The following is an 18,105-nucleotide window of genomic DNA, read 5'->3' as shown; positions in this document are numbered from 1 at the left end:
AGTGCTTCGAGAGATTGGTTATGGCACACATCAACCACAGTCTACCGGTCAACCTCGACGCTTTGCAATTTGCCTACCAGAGCAACAGGTCAACGGCAGATGCCATCTCTCTGGCCCTACATTCCTCCTTAGAACACCTGGAGAATAAAGACGCATAAGTAAGGCTCCTTTTCATTGACTACAGCTCTGCCTTTAATACCATCATTCCAGATAAACTGATTCCTAAGCTCCAGAACCTGGGCCTTAGCACTCAGATCTGCAGCTGGATCTTCAACTTCCTCACAGACAGGACCCAGAGTGTAAAAATAGGGGACAAGCTCTCCTTTACAATCACTCTGAGCACCGGTGCCCCCCAAGGCTGTGTACTCAGCCCCCTGCTGTACTCAATGTACACCCATGATTGTGTAGCCAAGTTTCCATCGAGCTCAATATATAAGTTTGTTGATGACACAACAATTGTTGGCCGTATCTCGGGTAATGATGAGTTTGAGTACAGAGAGGAAATTAAGAACCTGGTGGCATGGTGTGAAGACAATAACCTATCCCTCAGCGTCAGCAAGACAAAGGAATTGGTTGTTGACTTCAGAAGGAGTAGCGGACCACACGACCCAATTTACATCGGCAGTGCGCAAGTGGAACAGGTCAAAAGCTTTAAGTTCCTCAGGGTCAATATCACAAATGTCCTGACTTGGTCCAACCAAGCAGAGTTCACTGCCAAGAAGGCCCACCAGCGCCTTTACTTCCTGAGAAAACTAAAGAAATTTGGCCTATCCCTTAAAACCCACACTAATTTTTATAGATGCACCATAGAAAGCATTCTTCTAGGGTGCATCACAACCTGGTATGGAAGTTGTCCTGTCCAAGACCAAAGGAAGCTACAGAAGATCGTGAACACAGCGCAGCACATCACATAAACCGATCTTCCATCACTGGACTGACTTTACACCGCACGCTGTCAGAGCAGTGCTGCCAGGATAATCAAGGACACGACCCACCCAGCCAACAGACTTTTTGTCCCTCTTCCCTCCGGGAGAAGGCTCAGGAGCTTGAAGACTCGTACAGCCAGATTTGGGAACAGCTTCTTTCCAACTGTGATAAGACTGCAGAACAGATCCTGACCCGGATCTGGACTGTACCCTCCAAATATCCAGACCTGCCTCTGGATTTTTTTGCACTACCTTACTTTCCATTTTTCTATTTTCTATTTATGATTTATAATTAAAATTGTTAATATTTACTAATGTTTACTATTTTTAATATTTAATATTTGTAATCCAGGGAGCGGGAAGCGCAGAATCAAATATCGCTGTGATGATTGTACATTCTAGCATCAATTGCTTGGCGACAATAAAGTATAAAGTATAATTGAAAATGAGTTTGAATGGCATCTCAGAGATATTGAGCTGAAGCCTGAAGGAAAGATAACTCCTGTGGAAATGACATTCGTTACAGTGAAATACAGCAACCAACAAGCCACATTGGACTTGTATATGGTAAAAACAGGAGATTCAGCATTGCGACTTACGGAAACAATTACAACTGGATTGGAGAGCCATCCACCTTGCATGTCACCTACCTGGCAATAAGGCCAACTGAAAGTAAATTAAGGAGGTGCTGGATGATGTCATATCAGTGTTCAAGGATGGCATTGGAAAATTCAAACATATCAAGGGTATAATAAATGAATAGGCCACACCCAGGTTTTGCAAAGCTCATTTGGTTCTTCATGCCTTATACCATCTGTGATAAAGTAGCCAGTGAGCTAGATCACATGGAGGCTGAAGGAATTCTTTCCAAAGTTGAGCGGAGCCCATAGGCAATGCCAGTGGACCCAGTAGCACAAAGAATGGATCTGTCAGGATCTGTGGTGATTTTAAAGATCAGCATCAACCCAGTATTAAAATAGATCAATACCCTTTGCCCAGTGTAAGTTGAGATTCATTCTATATTGGGTTGGAGTTTAGAGCTAAGCCAGGAGGAATGCTGTGTATTTAACACTTCAGAAGTATTTGAGTAATATTGTAAATATATTGTTTAATTAAGCATTCTTGTTCAATTAAATAATCCATTATGGGCTAAATGTAAAAGTACCTGAATTACATACGTCATTACACCACCTCGCTTAAAGTAAAAACAAAGTTAGACTCGCACTTTGTACTCTCAATCTTTTACTTTTAATTAGATTAAAGTTTTGGAGCTACAAAACATAGCAGAAAGCACCCATGTTCCCACGGTGTTTGAGCTACAGCTTATACTTAGATATTATCTTCAGCGAAGTGAAACAAAACAAATCAAGGTAATTGAACAGAGAACTAGATTCAAGATTAACTTGACATCAGTCTTGAGGTTTGCTTGCTCACAGGTAGCCACAAAGCAAGAAACTCAAAAGAATCTGATTAAAGAAGAAAAAAAAGTACCAAAATATAACAAGTCAGCTAAGAAGGTACAAGATAAACTGAGCAAAACCTGAAGCAAAAAGATAGGTTTTAAGGCATGTACAACAGAAAGAAAAATAGAAAGGCAGAGAAACCTGGCAAAGAAACTCCAGAACTTAGCCATCAGCAACAATTTTAACAATAAAACTCAGGAATGGTTTGAAAGCAAGAGGGGCAGGAGGAAGGTGGGTGGTTGAGAGATGTTATAGAGTGGGAGAATGGCTGTGGCAATAGAGGTACCTGAAATCAAGGAAGACATTGCTAAAACTAAGGAGCAACTTAACAATGAGCTGATATGAGGTAAGTAAAATGCAATGTGAATGGCTAGCACAGAAAGCACTGGAATAATCATGTGGAGAGGTATGAAAGGGGGTCTGAATAGATATAAGCTTAAATAGACATGCAGTCAAGCAGCTAAGACATGTGCAAGTAACTGCTCTTCATGATGCTTTCAATATATGGGCTGGACAGCATAAAAGTTGCAATTTCTCTGTCTGAATTTCAGTCAGATGATGCTAGGAGTCTTAGAAATCAATGGCTGGAGGATGGAATTGAGAAGATTGCAGAATCAACAATAATTCTTTCATTGAAAGATCAACTTGAATCAAGTAAGCAAGAACTTGATCAAACATCTTGATGTGTTATTTGTCTCTCAGATAACCCATCAGGGATTACAGCAAAGTTCCAACATTAAAAAAAAACTTAATTGAAACAAGTATCAGTGAACATACAGTTTTAAAGGAACTCAAAGACCTGTGCTTTCAGAAAAGGAGACACATTTAGAAGAGTAAATAATGTTAAATTTTAACAGTAAAAACCTAATAACCTGCCTCTGATTCTGATTCTAATTCAAAAATCCCAATGGTTTGGCATCTGTCTCAGTGAGGCTGTGGTTCCCAGGCTCCCTTTCCATTTACAGGGCCTGTAGTTCCCACATTTGCCTTAAACTCACTTACTTCTGTACTTCAAACTTACCCAGCTCTGCTTCCCAAGCTCCTCTGCAACGTACATGGTTCTCTTTAAATGCAGTGACATGTTTCCCATATTCTCTTTAAACTTAATCACATTCTCTGTAATTGTATTATTCTACAGTGTGACAGCTTTTTAAAAAAAATAAAATAAAATCTTTTGGAATAGTAATAGCATAAAAACTGATCATCTGGAAAATTATCTCATCCAGAACCACAAAAGTCCTGATCATGCCAGATTAACTGACTTTTACAGCACTCTGATTTGCAAGAATGCAATTGAAATGAATGCAAAGCTTAAGCTGCATATACCTTTCCTTTCTATTCAGTCTTTTATTAATGCTTTTACCAATTTATTCCTAAAAACTAGCAATGATGCACTTGTTTGGGATAACCTGTTTTATACCAGACTTTCCTATCTATGCTTTCTTAAGCTCAATCAAACAGCAAATCATTGGAAATCTTGATTTGTTTATGGCCACCTGACAGCAGAATATACATGTGTACTCACAGAACTATCTAATTTCCTGTCATTTTGTTTGTTCTATGCCCAGGTATCTCTTCGGATTGACAGTATTGTACCATTATTACAATACTAGTAACCATCTCTCCTATGTGCCCAGTACTTATTATGTAACAAGTTGGCTAAAACTTCACATTGCAACTGCATATCATCAATATCCCATGTAGATACTTTTCCTTCGCATTCTGTGCTCTCTAGTAACTATATTTTCCTTCAATGTTTTCTTTCCAACTACAATGTGTCATTTTGATATGTTCTCTTGCAACTCTCTCTGCTCCATGAAAATATGAATATCCAATGCAAGTTCTCATTCCCCAATTCCTCTCTTTAAGTGTTTACCAAACGTATTTATTACTTAAACTCCATATTTATCCCCAGTCCTAAAACTTGCAATCTCTTCCATCCTCCTCCGACATCACTTCCATTCTTTCTGGCACCTTTTTACTGATTAAGTAGATTATACATATAAAAAAAACATTTGTTTTGCTCTACACACAAAATGCGAGAGGAACTCAAAAAGTCAGGCCGTATCTAAGGAAGGAAATAAACAGTTGATGTTTTGGGCTTTCCTTGACCTTTCATCAGCATCGATCTGAAACAAGGTCACAGGCTGAAATGTCGACTATTTATTCCCCTCTATAGAAGTTGCCCGACTTGCTGAGTACCTCCAAAATTTTGTGTGCATTGCTCAAGATTTCCAGCATCTACAAAATCTCTCCTGCTTACATTTTTGTTCCAATTGTGGATTCTTTTTGCAAAATTTGTATATAGGTTATGTTTAATTTTTTTGTAAATACTACATCCATGTGATATGCCTGTAAGTATGTTTTTAATTTTACCTGTGCACACATGTACCTGAACATATGACAATAAACTCAACTTTGATTTATTAAATTGTTTAATATCTTTTTGGCTTCCCAACTACCTTCATACACATTCTTTAACAAGCTCCAATTGTCCATTGATTCATTGGTTTCTAATACAACTGTGATGAGGTTAAACAAGTTTTTAATATTTTAAGCTTGGCTATGTACCGTAAGTGATTTTCAGCTGCCACCTCTGATAAGATATTGATTTTGCTGTTTCCTGTAGATTATTCACATCTTTCTCACCGATAGAATCATAACATGCTGTAAGAAAAACAGCACATAACTCTTCTACCAAACCTGAATATATGTATTCCTTTCAATAGCAGGAGACTCAAGCTAAAACAGACATTAAAAAAAAAATCTTCATACTTTATAAACATGAGATTATGATATCAAAAATAAATTAATTGATTAACTATGATTTTTAAGGATAACTCGCCAATGGAGGCTGGGATCCATGCTTAACAATAATCATTTAGGAAATAATGCATTAACTATTGTACAAAATGTGTAATCAACATAACAGTTCTAACTTTTTTAATGAAGTTGTCTTTTTGATGGAGGTATTTAACATACTTTGCAAATGTGCCAATGTCAATTGAGCTCAAAGCTACTAGCTTTATCTGCAGCGTGAAGCAATGTGTGACTCATACAAACTACATGAGAATTATATTAAGACTGACAAACTAAATATGCAAAAATAACTCGACAAAATGGAGTAATATTACAGAAATCCAATCATCTTGTCCATTAACTTATTTTCTAGCTTCATTCCAATACATAAAATAAAATCACAGGTAGAAATAGTATCCACTGCAACTTCTTGATTGAAAGCCAAAGACAATAATTATAGAAAGTTGTAGAAAGCTCATTTGGAAAACAGGTTGCACTAACATGGTAAAAACCATGAACATAATTAGACTTCAGCAGCAAAATGGTTAAGTGGAAGCCTTGCAAAACCTGAATAACTAAAGTTAATTTCCCCTTGTGATAAAAGTATTAAAACAAACATACTGACCAGTGGCAGAAATGATCATCAAATGTTATCAATTCTAATGAATTAAAAAACAATCGGGTAGTGCCCTATTCTAGTAGCAACAACACCAACTACGTGAAAAGCTATATCTGCCCTCAAACCTTAAATTTATCCATGCCACTGAATAGAAAGATTGTAATTTAAAAATAAATCTTGTACTGATGGCTTAAGGCGAAGGAATTCAGAGACAGCTGTTACCATTGCCTAGATCAATAATGTGGGACATAATTTCACTGCTCTTGAATAACCAAGCAAAATCTGGACCTGTCAAGTTTCGATTATTTGGAATGGCATTCACAGAGCCCATGGTCTAATATGAAAGAATCCTTTTGCTGCTGATCTTGTCTTTGAGATCCGGATATTATTGCCAAGGAGAGCATTTATGCTCAAACTTTATCTCATTACTGATACCCTGTCTGACTTCCTAACTAGTTTTATAGAACGACTTACAGAATATCAGGAATTTCTGCCCTGTGGCATGACCAACATTTCATCCTGAATTTGGTATAAGTTTTATTTATGGGAATTTGCTGGCATCAGAATTTAGACGAGAACAGTGCACAGACCTAACATTCTTAATCTATTATAACACGGCCAGGCACATGGGGGAGTGAGCCAGGATGAAGAACAGGGGGTTATGAAGTAGTGAAAAAAAAAGAAACAGAAAGATACAGTCTAGATAAATCTGCTCAAAGTATTATTGGTGGCTACAGAAGCCTATACTTGATAAAATTCTGGGAAAGATTAACAGTGAAGATACCGATGTGGCTTCAGGTTAGTCAGAGTCACACATTACAGAAATGGGCCTTTTAGACCACCATGTCCATGCTGACTTTCTTTGTCTACTACACTAATGTCTTCACATTCATTAGGTCCTTATCCTTCAATGCTTTGCTGACATTAAGTGTTTATTTAAATGCCTTTTAAGTGTAATACATGTATCCATTTCCTCCTTCTCAGGCAGCAGTATCCAAGCATTAAATACTCTCTGTATAAAAACAATCCTACCCCTCTGAATCCTTTCAATATCCTTTCTCTCAACTAAGACCAATTTCTTTTTGTTTCTGATAAACTGTCCCCTTTGGAATAAATAGATTTTGACCATTTACCCTGTTCATGCCCCTCATAATCCTATGTACTTCTATCAGCTCACCTCTAGGCCTCCTCAATTCTAGGAAAAAACAAGCCAGCTTATCCAATCTCTCCCCATAATTAAAGTCATCGAATCCAGGAAACATCCTGATGAATAATATCTGCAGTCCCTCCTGTGCAATTGCATCTTTCCTTTTGAGCTGCAACTTGAATGCACACAATTAAGTGCAACCTAACCAGTGCTTCATAAGGTTATAACATTCCAGCTCTTGCATTTTATGCCCTTAGCTCTTGACCTTCTTTACTACCTTATCAATCTATATTGCCACCTTTGAGGAACGATAGATTTGGACTTCTAGGTTTTTGTTCAACATTCCTTAGTGCTCTACCATTTACTGAATATGCCCCAAAATGCATTACCTCGCTCACCATCCTGCAGAGCTTTTACAGAAGCAAAGTATTCATTTAGGGCTCCACACAAAGAATACCCTTCTGGACCCTAAGCAGATGCACTTCTCCCTAGATACACTCTTGCTCCTAGGATTGTCTGTCATCTCACCTGCTCTCCTGATTTCTTTCATAATTACTCTCCTTGCGGAGGTTGATGGGTTCTTCATTAGGCAGGGCATCAAAGATTACGTGGCGAAGGCAGGAGGATGGGGTTGAGAGAGATAATAAATCAGCTATGATAGAAAGGCAGAGCAGACTTGATAAGTCAAATAGCCTAATTCTGCTCCTCTACGCAGGGCTTCCCAAACTGGGGTTCATGGGCCCCTCAGTTATTGTAGGGCCCAATGGCATAAAAAAGGTTGGGAACCTGTGTCTTATAGTTTAAACACTCCATACCCCTCAAAGGAGTTACTTGATTGTGGTTGCCTGCACCTATCATATGCTTCTTTTTCCCCCTGCAAGAGTAGAACTTACATTAAGCTCCAAACACCAGACAAAGGGGATTGTCCTACATAAGGGGTCTGGTTTTGTGAGGCAGGTCATGCCTCATGAGCCTGATTGAGGTTTTCAAGGAGGCAACGGCACAAATTGATAAAAGTAGTAAGGCGTTCGACAAGGTTCCCCATGGTGGACTCATTAAGAAATCATCAGGTATGGGAACCATGGAAACTTGCCTGTGCGGATTTGGAATTTACTTGCCCACAGAAGACAGAAGGTGGCAGTAGATGGAGTGTATCTTCCTGGAGATCAGTGGCTAGTGGTGTTCTGTAGGGATCTGTTCTGGAACCCCTACACTTTTTGATTTTTATGGATGAGGATGTGGAAGAGTGTGTTTGTAAGTTTGCAGATGACATGAAGGTTGGTGGTGTTGTGGGTGATGAAGAATGCTGTTGTTGGGATATAGACAGAGTGCACAGCTGGGTAAAGCAGTGGCAGATGGAGATGAATCTGGTAAAGTGTGAAGTGAGACATTTTGGAAGATCTAACTTGAAGGCAGAGCACAGGGTTAATGGCAGGATGCTTAGAAGTCTGGAGGAACCGAAAATCTTGCAGTCTAAGTCCATAGATCCTTCAAAGTTGCTGTGCAGGTTGATAGGGTTGTTAAGAAGGTGTATGGTGTGCTGGCCTTCATTAATCGGTGAATTGAATTCAAGAGTCGCAAGTTAATGTTGCAGCTCTATAAAACTCTGGTTAACCCACACTTAGAGTATTGGGTTCAGTTCTGATTGCCTCATCAGAACATAAAAATTGGGACGAGTAAGCTATCTGGCCCGCCAATCATGACCCGCTATTCAATAAACTCATGGTTGGTCTGGCCAGAGACACAGCTGTATTCACCTGCCTTTTCCCAATAACCCTTAATTGCTCTGTTAAACAAAATTCTATTTAATTGTGTTTCAAACATATTCACATAAGGTAGCCCCCACTGCTGTCCTGGGCACAGAATTCCATAGATGCATTACTCTCTGGGAAAAGCAGTTTCTCCTCATCTCTATCCAAAATCTGTTCCCCCCGAATCCTGAGGCTGTGTCCCCTGGTTCCAGTCTGACATCAGTGGAAACAACATTCTTGTCTCTATCTTATCTCTCTTTATAATTTTATATGCCCTCTTCACTATCCTATACCTGAGAAACCCTTCTAAACCTCCAATTTAGCAAGATAAAGATCAACAACACCCTGGTGAAGCTACTGACCCAGCTGGAGACCACCGCACCAGAACTGCTTCTTAAATTCCGGACCGCACCTGGACCCGACCAACGAGGCGCACCACATTCCCGGAGACCCGCGGTCTGCTACTGAGCCGGAGCGCTTGGAGACACGGCCCATTCCGACCAGCACCTCTCCGGAGCAGACGACCACAGAGAAGTGACGGCGGAGACCTCAAGGTGCCCCAGACGCTTCCCCCGAGCGACCACCGTAAAGCCCCGTTGGTGGCCATCCACAGTTGCCGGAAGTGAGGCCTACACTACTGACCTCGGAAATCGAGCCTGAGGCTCGGCTGAAGCGGAGGCCTCCGCAACCATGACTCGGTATATGGACTTGTTTCAGCAAGGAGCCCGACCATCTGGGATTAAGTGTCGGCATTGGGGCCTGACCCAATCGACAGCCCGGGCCCCTGGCAGCTGGTAGTGGCAGCGGAGCCTCCCCCATTACTCGGCCCGACCCGGAGCGCACAATGACGCGACCGGCTGATCAATTCCCGTGGGACGCGTCCAGCTACCTCAAAGAGCTGACAACAACACACTGCATCGATGGAGACCTGGAAAGATGCACAACTTACCAAGGAAGCCTGGGAAAAGAGCTGGGCTGCTGGTCAGATTGAAGCTGAGGGGCTTCAGGGTCCCTATGCCCACCATCCTACTAGAGAATGTGCAAGCCATAGAGAACAAGGTGGATAATCTTAAAGGGAGACTCACCTACTGCAGGGAGATGCAGCACTGCTGTGTATTCTGTTTCACCGAGATCTGGCTCTCCCCTGCCACCCCCGACTGTGCCATCCGACCGGAGGGCTGGACCACACGGCGACTTCGGGCAAGACGAGGGGAGGTGGTGTCTGCCTACTGATCAACACTGCGTGGTGCTCGGACACAGTGGCACTGACAAGCTCCTGCAGCCCGGACCTGGAACACCTGTCGGTGAAATGTCGTCCCTACTATCTGCCATGGGAATTCACCTCGGTCATACTGACAGCAGTCTACATTCCCCCCCAGGCGGACGTGGAGTGTGCTCTGAACATACTGTATGCCAACATCAGTGAACTTGTGACCAGGTATCCGGAGGCTTTGCTCATTACAGCTGGGGACTTTAACCAGACCAACATCAGAAAGGCGCTGCCAAAGTTATACCAACATGTCTCCTGCCCCACTAGAGGCCCGAATATACTTGACCACTGCTACACAGCAGTCAAGGATGCCTATCGTTCCATCCCACGACCTCACTTCGGAAAATCGGACCATCAGGCCGTACTCCTCCTCCTGACTTACAAACAGAAACTGAAGCGGGTGGTCACGGTGTCAAAAGTAGTGTCGCATTGGATGGAGGAAACGGATGAGGTCCTCCGTGACTGCTTTGAATCGGTGGACTGGTTAGTATTCAAGGACTCAGCAGCTAACCTCGATGAGTATGCCTCAGCTGTCACGGACTTTATTTGGAAATGCACGGAGGACTGTGTGTCTCGCAAGGTGATCCGGGGATTCCCTAATCAGAAACCTTGGATGAATTATGAGGTCAAGTCCCTTTTAAAGGCTAGACCTGCAGCTTTTAGGTTCAGGGATACCAGTCGCTACATGGAATCCAAGCGTGAACTCCGGAAAGCCATTAAGGGCGCCAGGAGGCAATATCGAGCCAAGTTGGAAGCCCAGGCTAACCAAAGGGATGCCTGTAGCCTATGGCAGGGTCTAAATGAGATCACTGGGCACAAAGAAAAGGCTGGGAATATCAAAAACTGTGGCGCTTCTCTTCCTGACGAACTTAACATATTCTATGCAAGATTCGAACAGAAGAGAAGCATCCTGCTCCCTCCGGATGAACCGGACCTGGTGGCACAGAGATTCATCGTCACCGAGGAGGATGTTCGAAGGGCCTTCCTGAAGATAAATCCAAGGAAGGCGACGGGCCCAAATGGTGTCCCAGGACAGGTTCTCCAGGCCTGTGCAAGCAAGCTAGCTGGAGTGTTTGCTGACATTTTCAAATACTCCTTGCTTCAGTCTAAGATCCCCTCGTGTTTTAAGAAGGCAACAATAATCCCAGTGCCGAAGAAGAGCAAGGTGGCATGCCTGAATGACTATCGACCTGTGGCTCTGACATCAATTGCCATGAAGTGCTTCGAGAGATTGGTTATGGCACACATCAACCACAGCCTACCAGTCAACCTCGACGCTTTGCAATTTGCCTACTGGAGCAACAGGCCAACGGCAGATGCCATCTCTCTGGCCCTACCTTCCTCCTTAGAACACCTGGAGAATAAAGACGCATAAGTAAGGCTCCTTTTCATTGACTACAGCTCTGCATTTAATACCATCATTCCAAATAAACTGATTCCTAAGCTCCGGAACTTGGGCCTTAGCACTCAGATCTGCAGCTGGATCTTCAACTTCCTCACAGACAGGACCCAGAGTGTAAAAATAGGGGACAAGCTCTCCTCTACAATCACTCTGAGCACCGGTGCCCCACAAGGCTGTGTACTCAGCCCCCTGCTGTACTCAATGTACACCCATGATTGTGTAGCCAAGTTTCCATCTAACTCAATATATAAGTTTGCTGATGACACAACAATTGTAGGCCGTATCTCGGGTAATGATGAGTTTGAGTACAGAGAGGAAATTAAGAACCTGGTGGCTAGGTGTGAAGACAATAACCTATCCCTCAACGTCAGCAAGACGAAGGAATTGGTTGTTGACTTCAGAAGGAGTAGCAGACCACACAGCCCCATTTACATCGGTGGTGCACTAGTGGAACAGGTCGAAAGCCTTAAGTTCTTCAGGGTCAATATCACAAATGACCTGACTTGGTCCAACCAGGCAGAGTTCACTGCCAAGAAGGCCCACCAGCGCCTTTACTTCCTGAGAAAGCCAAAGAAATTTGGCCTGTCCCCTAAAACCCTCACTAATTTTTATAGATGCACCGTAGAAAGCATTCTTCTCGGGTGCATCTCACCCTGGTATGGAAGTTGTCCTGTCCAAGACCGGAAGAAGCTGCAGAAGATCGTGAGCATGGTGCAGCACATCACACAAACCAATCTTCTGTCCGTGGACTCACTTTACACCGCACGTTGTCAGAGCAGTGCTGCCAGGATAATCAAGGACATGACCCACCCAGCCAACAGACTTTTCATCCCTCTTCCCTCCGGGAGAAGGCTCAGGAGCTTGAAGACTCATACGGCCAGATTTGGGAACAGCTTCTTTCCAACTGTGATTAGACTGCCGAACAGATCCTGACCCGGATCTGGGCCATACCCTCCAAATATCCAGATCTGCCTCTCGGTTTTTTTGCACTACCTTACTTCCCATTTTTCTATTTTCTATTTATGATTTATAATTTAAATTTTTTAAATTTACTAATTTAACTATTTTTAATATTTTTAATATTTAATATTTGTAATCCAGGGAGTGTGAAGCGCAGAATCAAATATCGCTGTGATGATTGTACGTCCTAGTACCAATTGTTTGGCGACAATAAAGTGTATGCTTCTATAAGATCTCCCTCATTTGTCTGAATTTCAGCAAGTACCGTCCCAAGTAACTCAATCTCTCCTCATAGTTAACCTCCTCATCTCTGGAATCAACCTTGCGAACCTTCTCTGCTCAGCCTCCAAAGCCATTATAGGAAGGATGTGAAAGCTTTAAAGAGGATGCATAGGAGTACTAGCAGGGTGATGCCTGGATTAAAGAATATGTCTTGTAAAGAAAGGTTGAGTGAGCGAAGGCTTTTCTCTATGGAGCAAAGGAGGATGAGAGGCAACTTGATAGAGGTGTTCAAGATTATGAGAGGGATAGATAGAGTGGACTGACATGACTTTTCCCCAGGGTAGCAGTGGCTAATACTAGAGGACATCCATTTATAGCGAGTGGAGGAAACTTTAGGGGAGATGTCAAAGGTCGGACTGTTTTCAACATAGAAAGCGGGAAGTGACTGAAACACACTGCTGTGGGTGGTGGTCGAGGCTGATATACGAGGGATTTTAAGAAACGTTTAGATAGATATATAGATGTATGAAAAATGGGGGGTTCTGGGCTGTGTAAGAAGGGTTAGATTGACCGTGGAGCAGGTCTGTATAGATCTGGAAGGATTGTTTGGAATGTGATGGACAGAGAGAAAGTGCTCGATGAAGTGTGGTGGACAGAGAAAAGGTGCTTCCAGGTGAGGCAACAGTTCATCTGGGAGTCTGGTAGGGTCACTTTCTGTACATGGTGCTCCCTGTTGCAGAATCCTCTACATTGGTGAGAGCCAACATAGATTGGGGTCTACTTTGTTGGTCACCTTTGCTCTGTCTGCCGCAAAAAGTGGGATTTTCTGGTGTCCGCACATTTTAATTCTACCTCCCATTCCCATTCTGACATGTCCGTCCATGGCCTCCTCTACTGCCACCATCCGGTTGGAGGAGTAATACCTCACATTTCATCCGGGTAGCCTCCAACACGACAGCATGAACAATGACTTGGCTAACTTCTAGTCTTTTCTCCCCCCTCCCTCTTCTCTTTTTTTCCAACTCCATATGCTGCCTCCCCTGTTGCTGCTGCTCTTCTCCTAACCTGCCCATCACCTCCCTCTGAGGTCCCTCCTCCTTCCCTTTCTCCCAGGTCCACTCCTTCGCCTATCAGATTTTTTCTTCTTCAGCCCTTTACCTTTACAGCATCCAGAGGAAAGCTGAAGTTAACATTTTCAATTTATTCTTTAAGGTCAACAAAATACACGTTAAAATGATCATTACAGTAATTTTGAATACATTTAACATTACCTTTGAATAAATCCACATACTTCTCCAAATCCCAAACTTCAACTCTCTCTCCAAGCAAGTCCCTGAACTTGTGAGGTTTCCTCCACAAGCCTCAATACATGTAAAGCCGATTCAATAGCACATATCATGGCTTCTGAATTTCCAGCGGTGGGCCTGCAAACAAAACATTTGCTGACCCATCACACGGTGATGGGCCAGGTTTTCCTAGGCCCAGCCTGTTGTCTGATATTGATAGTGTGGTCTCCATCTGCCTGCACGTACTGTATCTGGCATCTTGCTGCATGTCAAGAGAATATTAGCCATTATCATTTAAAAGCTGTGCTGCAGGACAACGATGAACTTAACAAAAATATCCTGACCTGTTTTGGCAGAACTGTTCTGAATTTGCATTCGCTGTAAATGCAGGTTAACTGGAACAAATTCAAGCTTCTTCTCCCCTCTGCTGCAGCTTGGTTTAAATGATGACCCTGCAAATCAAAAACACATCAAACAATTTAGGTCACAAGGAGGAAGAAGGGCTAAGTCTTCCTGGGCCCACCTGTTGTCTGATATTGCCAGTGTGGTCTCCATCTGCCTACATGTACTGTATCTGGGATCTTGATGCACAGAGAGTGAAAGAGAGATACTTTGTAATGTGAATTGAATCAGCATGCCTTGTTGTAATAACGTCTTAGTCTCGCGGCACCTTTAATCACTTATCAAGAAGATTAAAGCGTTTGGGATATCCAAAAGATCAAGGTACTCGAGGTACATGGAGACTTAGTAGATTAGATTGTATATTATTGATAGTAGATTGGATTCAAAATTTATTTGGATATAGAAGACATAATGCAGTGGTGGAGGTGTTATTCTGATCAGGGGACCGTGACCGGTGATGCTCCACAAGAATCAGAGTTGCGTTATATATAAAAATGATTGGGATAAAAATGTAGGTTGATTGACTCACAAATTTGCAGATGACAGAAAAATTGGTGGAATTGTTGATAGTGAGGAAGGTGATGAAAGGGTTCAGCGGGATATAGATCATTTGGAAATGTGGGCAGAGAAACTAAGGGTTTAAGCCGGAGTATTGATGTACAAAGTGTGCGAGTCCAAAGCTCTCTGAAAGTAACAACACAATGGAAAGGGTGAGGGAGAAGATGTATGGTGGGCTTCTCTTAGTCAGGGCACTGAGTATAAAAATTGAGAAGTCATGTTGCAGTTGTATAAAACTTTGGCTAATCCACATTTGGGGTATTGTGAGCATTTCTGGTTGCCACACTACAGGAAGGATATGGTGGCTTTACAGAGGGCGCCTTGATTAACAAGTAGTTATTATAAGGAGAGACTGGATGGACTTGGATTATTTTCTCTGCGGTGACAGAGGCTGAGTGGTGACCTGATAGAACTATATAAAATTATGAAAAGCATGTGCATTGGATAAAGAGAAACCAAAATATATGCTATACTTGGCGTTCCAAAAGGCATTGGATAAGTTGTTGCATCAAGGGTACTGTGAAAAATAAAACGTAATGCTGTAGGAAGTAACAGATAGAAGATTAGCTACCTAACGGTAAACAGAGAGTAGGCTTAAAAGGTCCTTTTCTTTCCTCCCACCCTTTTCTGGTTGGCATTGGAGATGAATGGTGTGCTGAAACCTTTAACATTTTACAGTGAAGGAACTAAAGTTACTTTCTTGTCTCCTTTCTTAAGGAAGTCTGTAAATATTGTAAAAAATGTAAGTCTCCACCGAGATGCAGCACAGAGCGTCATAGGAAGTCATTCCTGCCTGTGGCCATCAAACTTTACAACTCCTCCCTTGGAGGGTCAGACACCCTGAGCCAATAGGCTGGTCCTGGACTTATTTCATAATTCACTGGCATAATTTACATATTACTATTTAACTATTTATGGTTCTATTACTATTTATTATTTATGGTGCAACTGTAATGAAAACCAATTTACCACAGGATCAATAAAGTATGACTATGACTATATTCAAAGCAGTTCCGTAGGTTTTCTAAATTAATATCTGAAATTGATGAGGAGAGAATAGGCAGACTGGGCAAGGACTGAAATATATCTGGAGAGGTCTGAAAGATGGGGCAATTATTTTTTTCGTTTAAACAGCCATGAGTATTTGGGACTCTTTCTTAAATTTAAGTCAGTAAGGTTAGCAAGGGACTTCATCAGTCAGAGAGGGTGGTGCGAGTGTGGAATGAGCTACCAATGGAGACGGTGGAATCAGATTCAATTGCAATACTTAAGAGAGAAATATGGAGAGTGAAGTAAAGATGGCTACGGTCTGGGGTGCAAGTAGATGGGACCAGCAAGGAAAGCAGGCCAGCATGGACAACATAGGGAGAAGGGTTCTGAAATTGAATAATTTTAAGGCAGAGTCAAGTAGAGTCTTGAAAAGCAACTGGGTTTAAGGTTACCGTAGGTAAAATAGAAATACGTAGTTGGCGTCATAATCTAATCTGCCAAGAGGTTATTAAATGGCACAGCAGTCTCAAGCAGCTACGCGACCTTCTCTTGCTCCTAATCTGTATGCAGGAGAGATCTCAAATGTAGTTGGATTTCTTTGCCCTTAAAAGATTATCCTTAAAAATTTCATTCAAATCTTAAAGCTAAGAGCTCAGAAAGCACTCCTTAGTTAAATGAACATCTAAAGTAATATTGCATCAGGAAAAGCAAAAGAAATCTGTACAGCTTCTGATGATTATTACTACAGGAATTTATCTGGCATTCTAATAAATATCAACAAATTCAATTTTCAAAACCTCTGCAGATTCCAGAATGAACTAAAGGTGACTCAATCATAATACTACCTAAAATCTAACGTGTGCCTAAGCAATTCAAACCTTTAAACATTTTTCAATATCTGAATGCTAATGCTAATAAATGTATTTTTCAGTGCATAATATTTGAGTTTAATAATGCAGCCCATTAAAAATATTAAGATGTATAGAAATAATCGATCAAAGGCAGATATCAAACTACATATTATTAAATGTGACATTAGTCTACAAAGCCTCCTGCAAATGTTATTTCAGCTTGCACTCATATCAAAAAAATCACAAATCATTGATAATGAAATGTTAAATAATTAATTGCGTCCCCCATTTTAGAGAAATTAGAGAAAGTACATGAGATTGACCTCAGTAGAGCAAACTAATTTTATTGATGGGCTTTGTCTTACTGACTATCTTTTCAATTATGATTACTTGTTGTCACTTCTATATTAAAATAAATTTGATTTAAAGTCTGTGTAAATTACTTTACCATTCAACTGGCATTTAAATATTCATTAAGTTAATAAATCAATTAGTATTTTCCAAAACAGAATTAATTTTCAAAAAGAATTAAGTATGACCAAATTAAAGTGATATGACCAAATATAGTTAAAAGTTATAGAAGACAAGTTTTGATTTGTAAAATCTTTTCAAATCTACTCAAAATGCGTCTGCAAAATTTAATTGAAGCACCAAATAACTTCGCAAAACTTGCCCTATGTTACCACTGTATGGAAGAAAACAGCAGAACAGGTTATGACAAAACTCCTTTCCACAGAAACCATCTGCTGTGGGAACTTGACACCCTGGCCCACACCACCCAATTTATTTGTTTGGTCCATTTCCGACATGTCCAAGTTTGTCATGAAAGATTTTTGTTCAATTAGATCTTTCATTGATGAATAAATCACAAAATCACTAACAGAAGAACTGTTGTAATGCTTGGTTATTTGAGTTACTGTCGCCTTGCAGTCAGATTGAACCAGTTTGGCCATTCTCCTCTGACCTCTCTCATTAACAAAGCATTTTCCACCCACAGAACTCCCACTTACTAGATTTTTTTTTTGTTTCTTACACCATTCTCTGTAAACTTTAGAGACTGTTATATGTGAAAATCACAGGATTTTTAGACTAGAATTCAAATTCACTTTAATTTTCAAAGTTACCCAGATCAGTGAGAAACTGTATATTCACAATTACTTAGTAGGTAAAGTGGACTATTTTTTCCCTCTGTCCACAAAAACATGAGAAGAGTGTAGCATATTCTAACTGGTATAATTTGAACATCTAGACCTTCCATTCATTGCTTGCGCTAGTGTCTTGTACCTGAGAATTTACTGAGTTCCATGAGTACTTCGTGATAACTGCTAATCATCTGCTGGTAGTGGACAGTTACATTTTGGCGTAGGGTGTCCCAATGAGCAGAAAGCTCACCTAGTTCCTCGAGATCTTGCAGCCTAATAGATAGGTATATAAAAAAAAATCATGATCAATTTAAACC

The 18,105-nt window shown here is 41.3% G+C and overlaps 1 protein-coding gene across 9 annotated transcripts in view; it reads right to left on the bottom strand.

Moving 5' to 3' along the window:
- The window catches only part of inpp4b (inositol polyphosphate-4-phosphatase type II B), an 805,146-nt gene that overhangs the window by 103,254 nt on the left and 683,787 nt on the right, over positions 1 to 18,105 (bottom strand). For all 9 annotated transcript variants that reach the window (XM_063046598.1, XM_063046596.1, XM_063046599.1 and 6 more), the window contains 2 exons: positions 17,931 to 18,061; positions 14,190 to 14,297 (listed from right to left, as the gene is read on the bottom strand). In XM_063046598.1, the coding sequence (XP_062902668.1) occupies positions 14,190 to 14,297; positions 17,931 to 18,061 (239 nt within the window). The remainder of the gene's footprint in view (positions 1 to 14,189; positions 14,298 to 17,930; positions 18,062 to 18,105) is intronic.

This window comes from Mobula hypostoma, chromosome 4 (assembly GCF_963921235.1).
Source record: "Mobula hypostoma chromosome 4, sMobHyp1.1, whole genome shotgun sequence".
Lineage (NCBI taxonomy): Eukaryota > Metazoa > Chordata > Chondrichthyes > Myliobatiformes > Myliobatidae > Mobula > Mobula hypostoma.
Note: the sequence above shows the minus strand (reverse complement) of the source record. Positions and strands in the feature narration are given on the sequence as shown.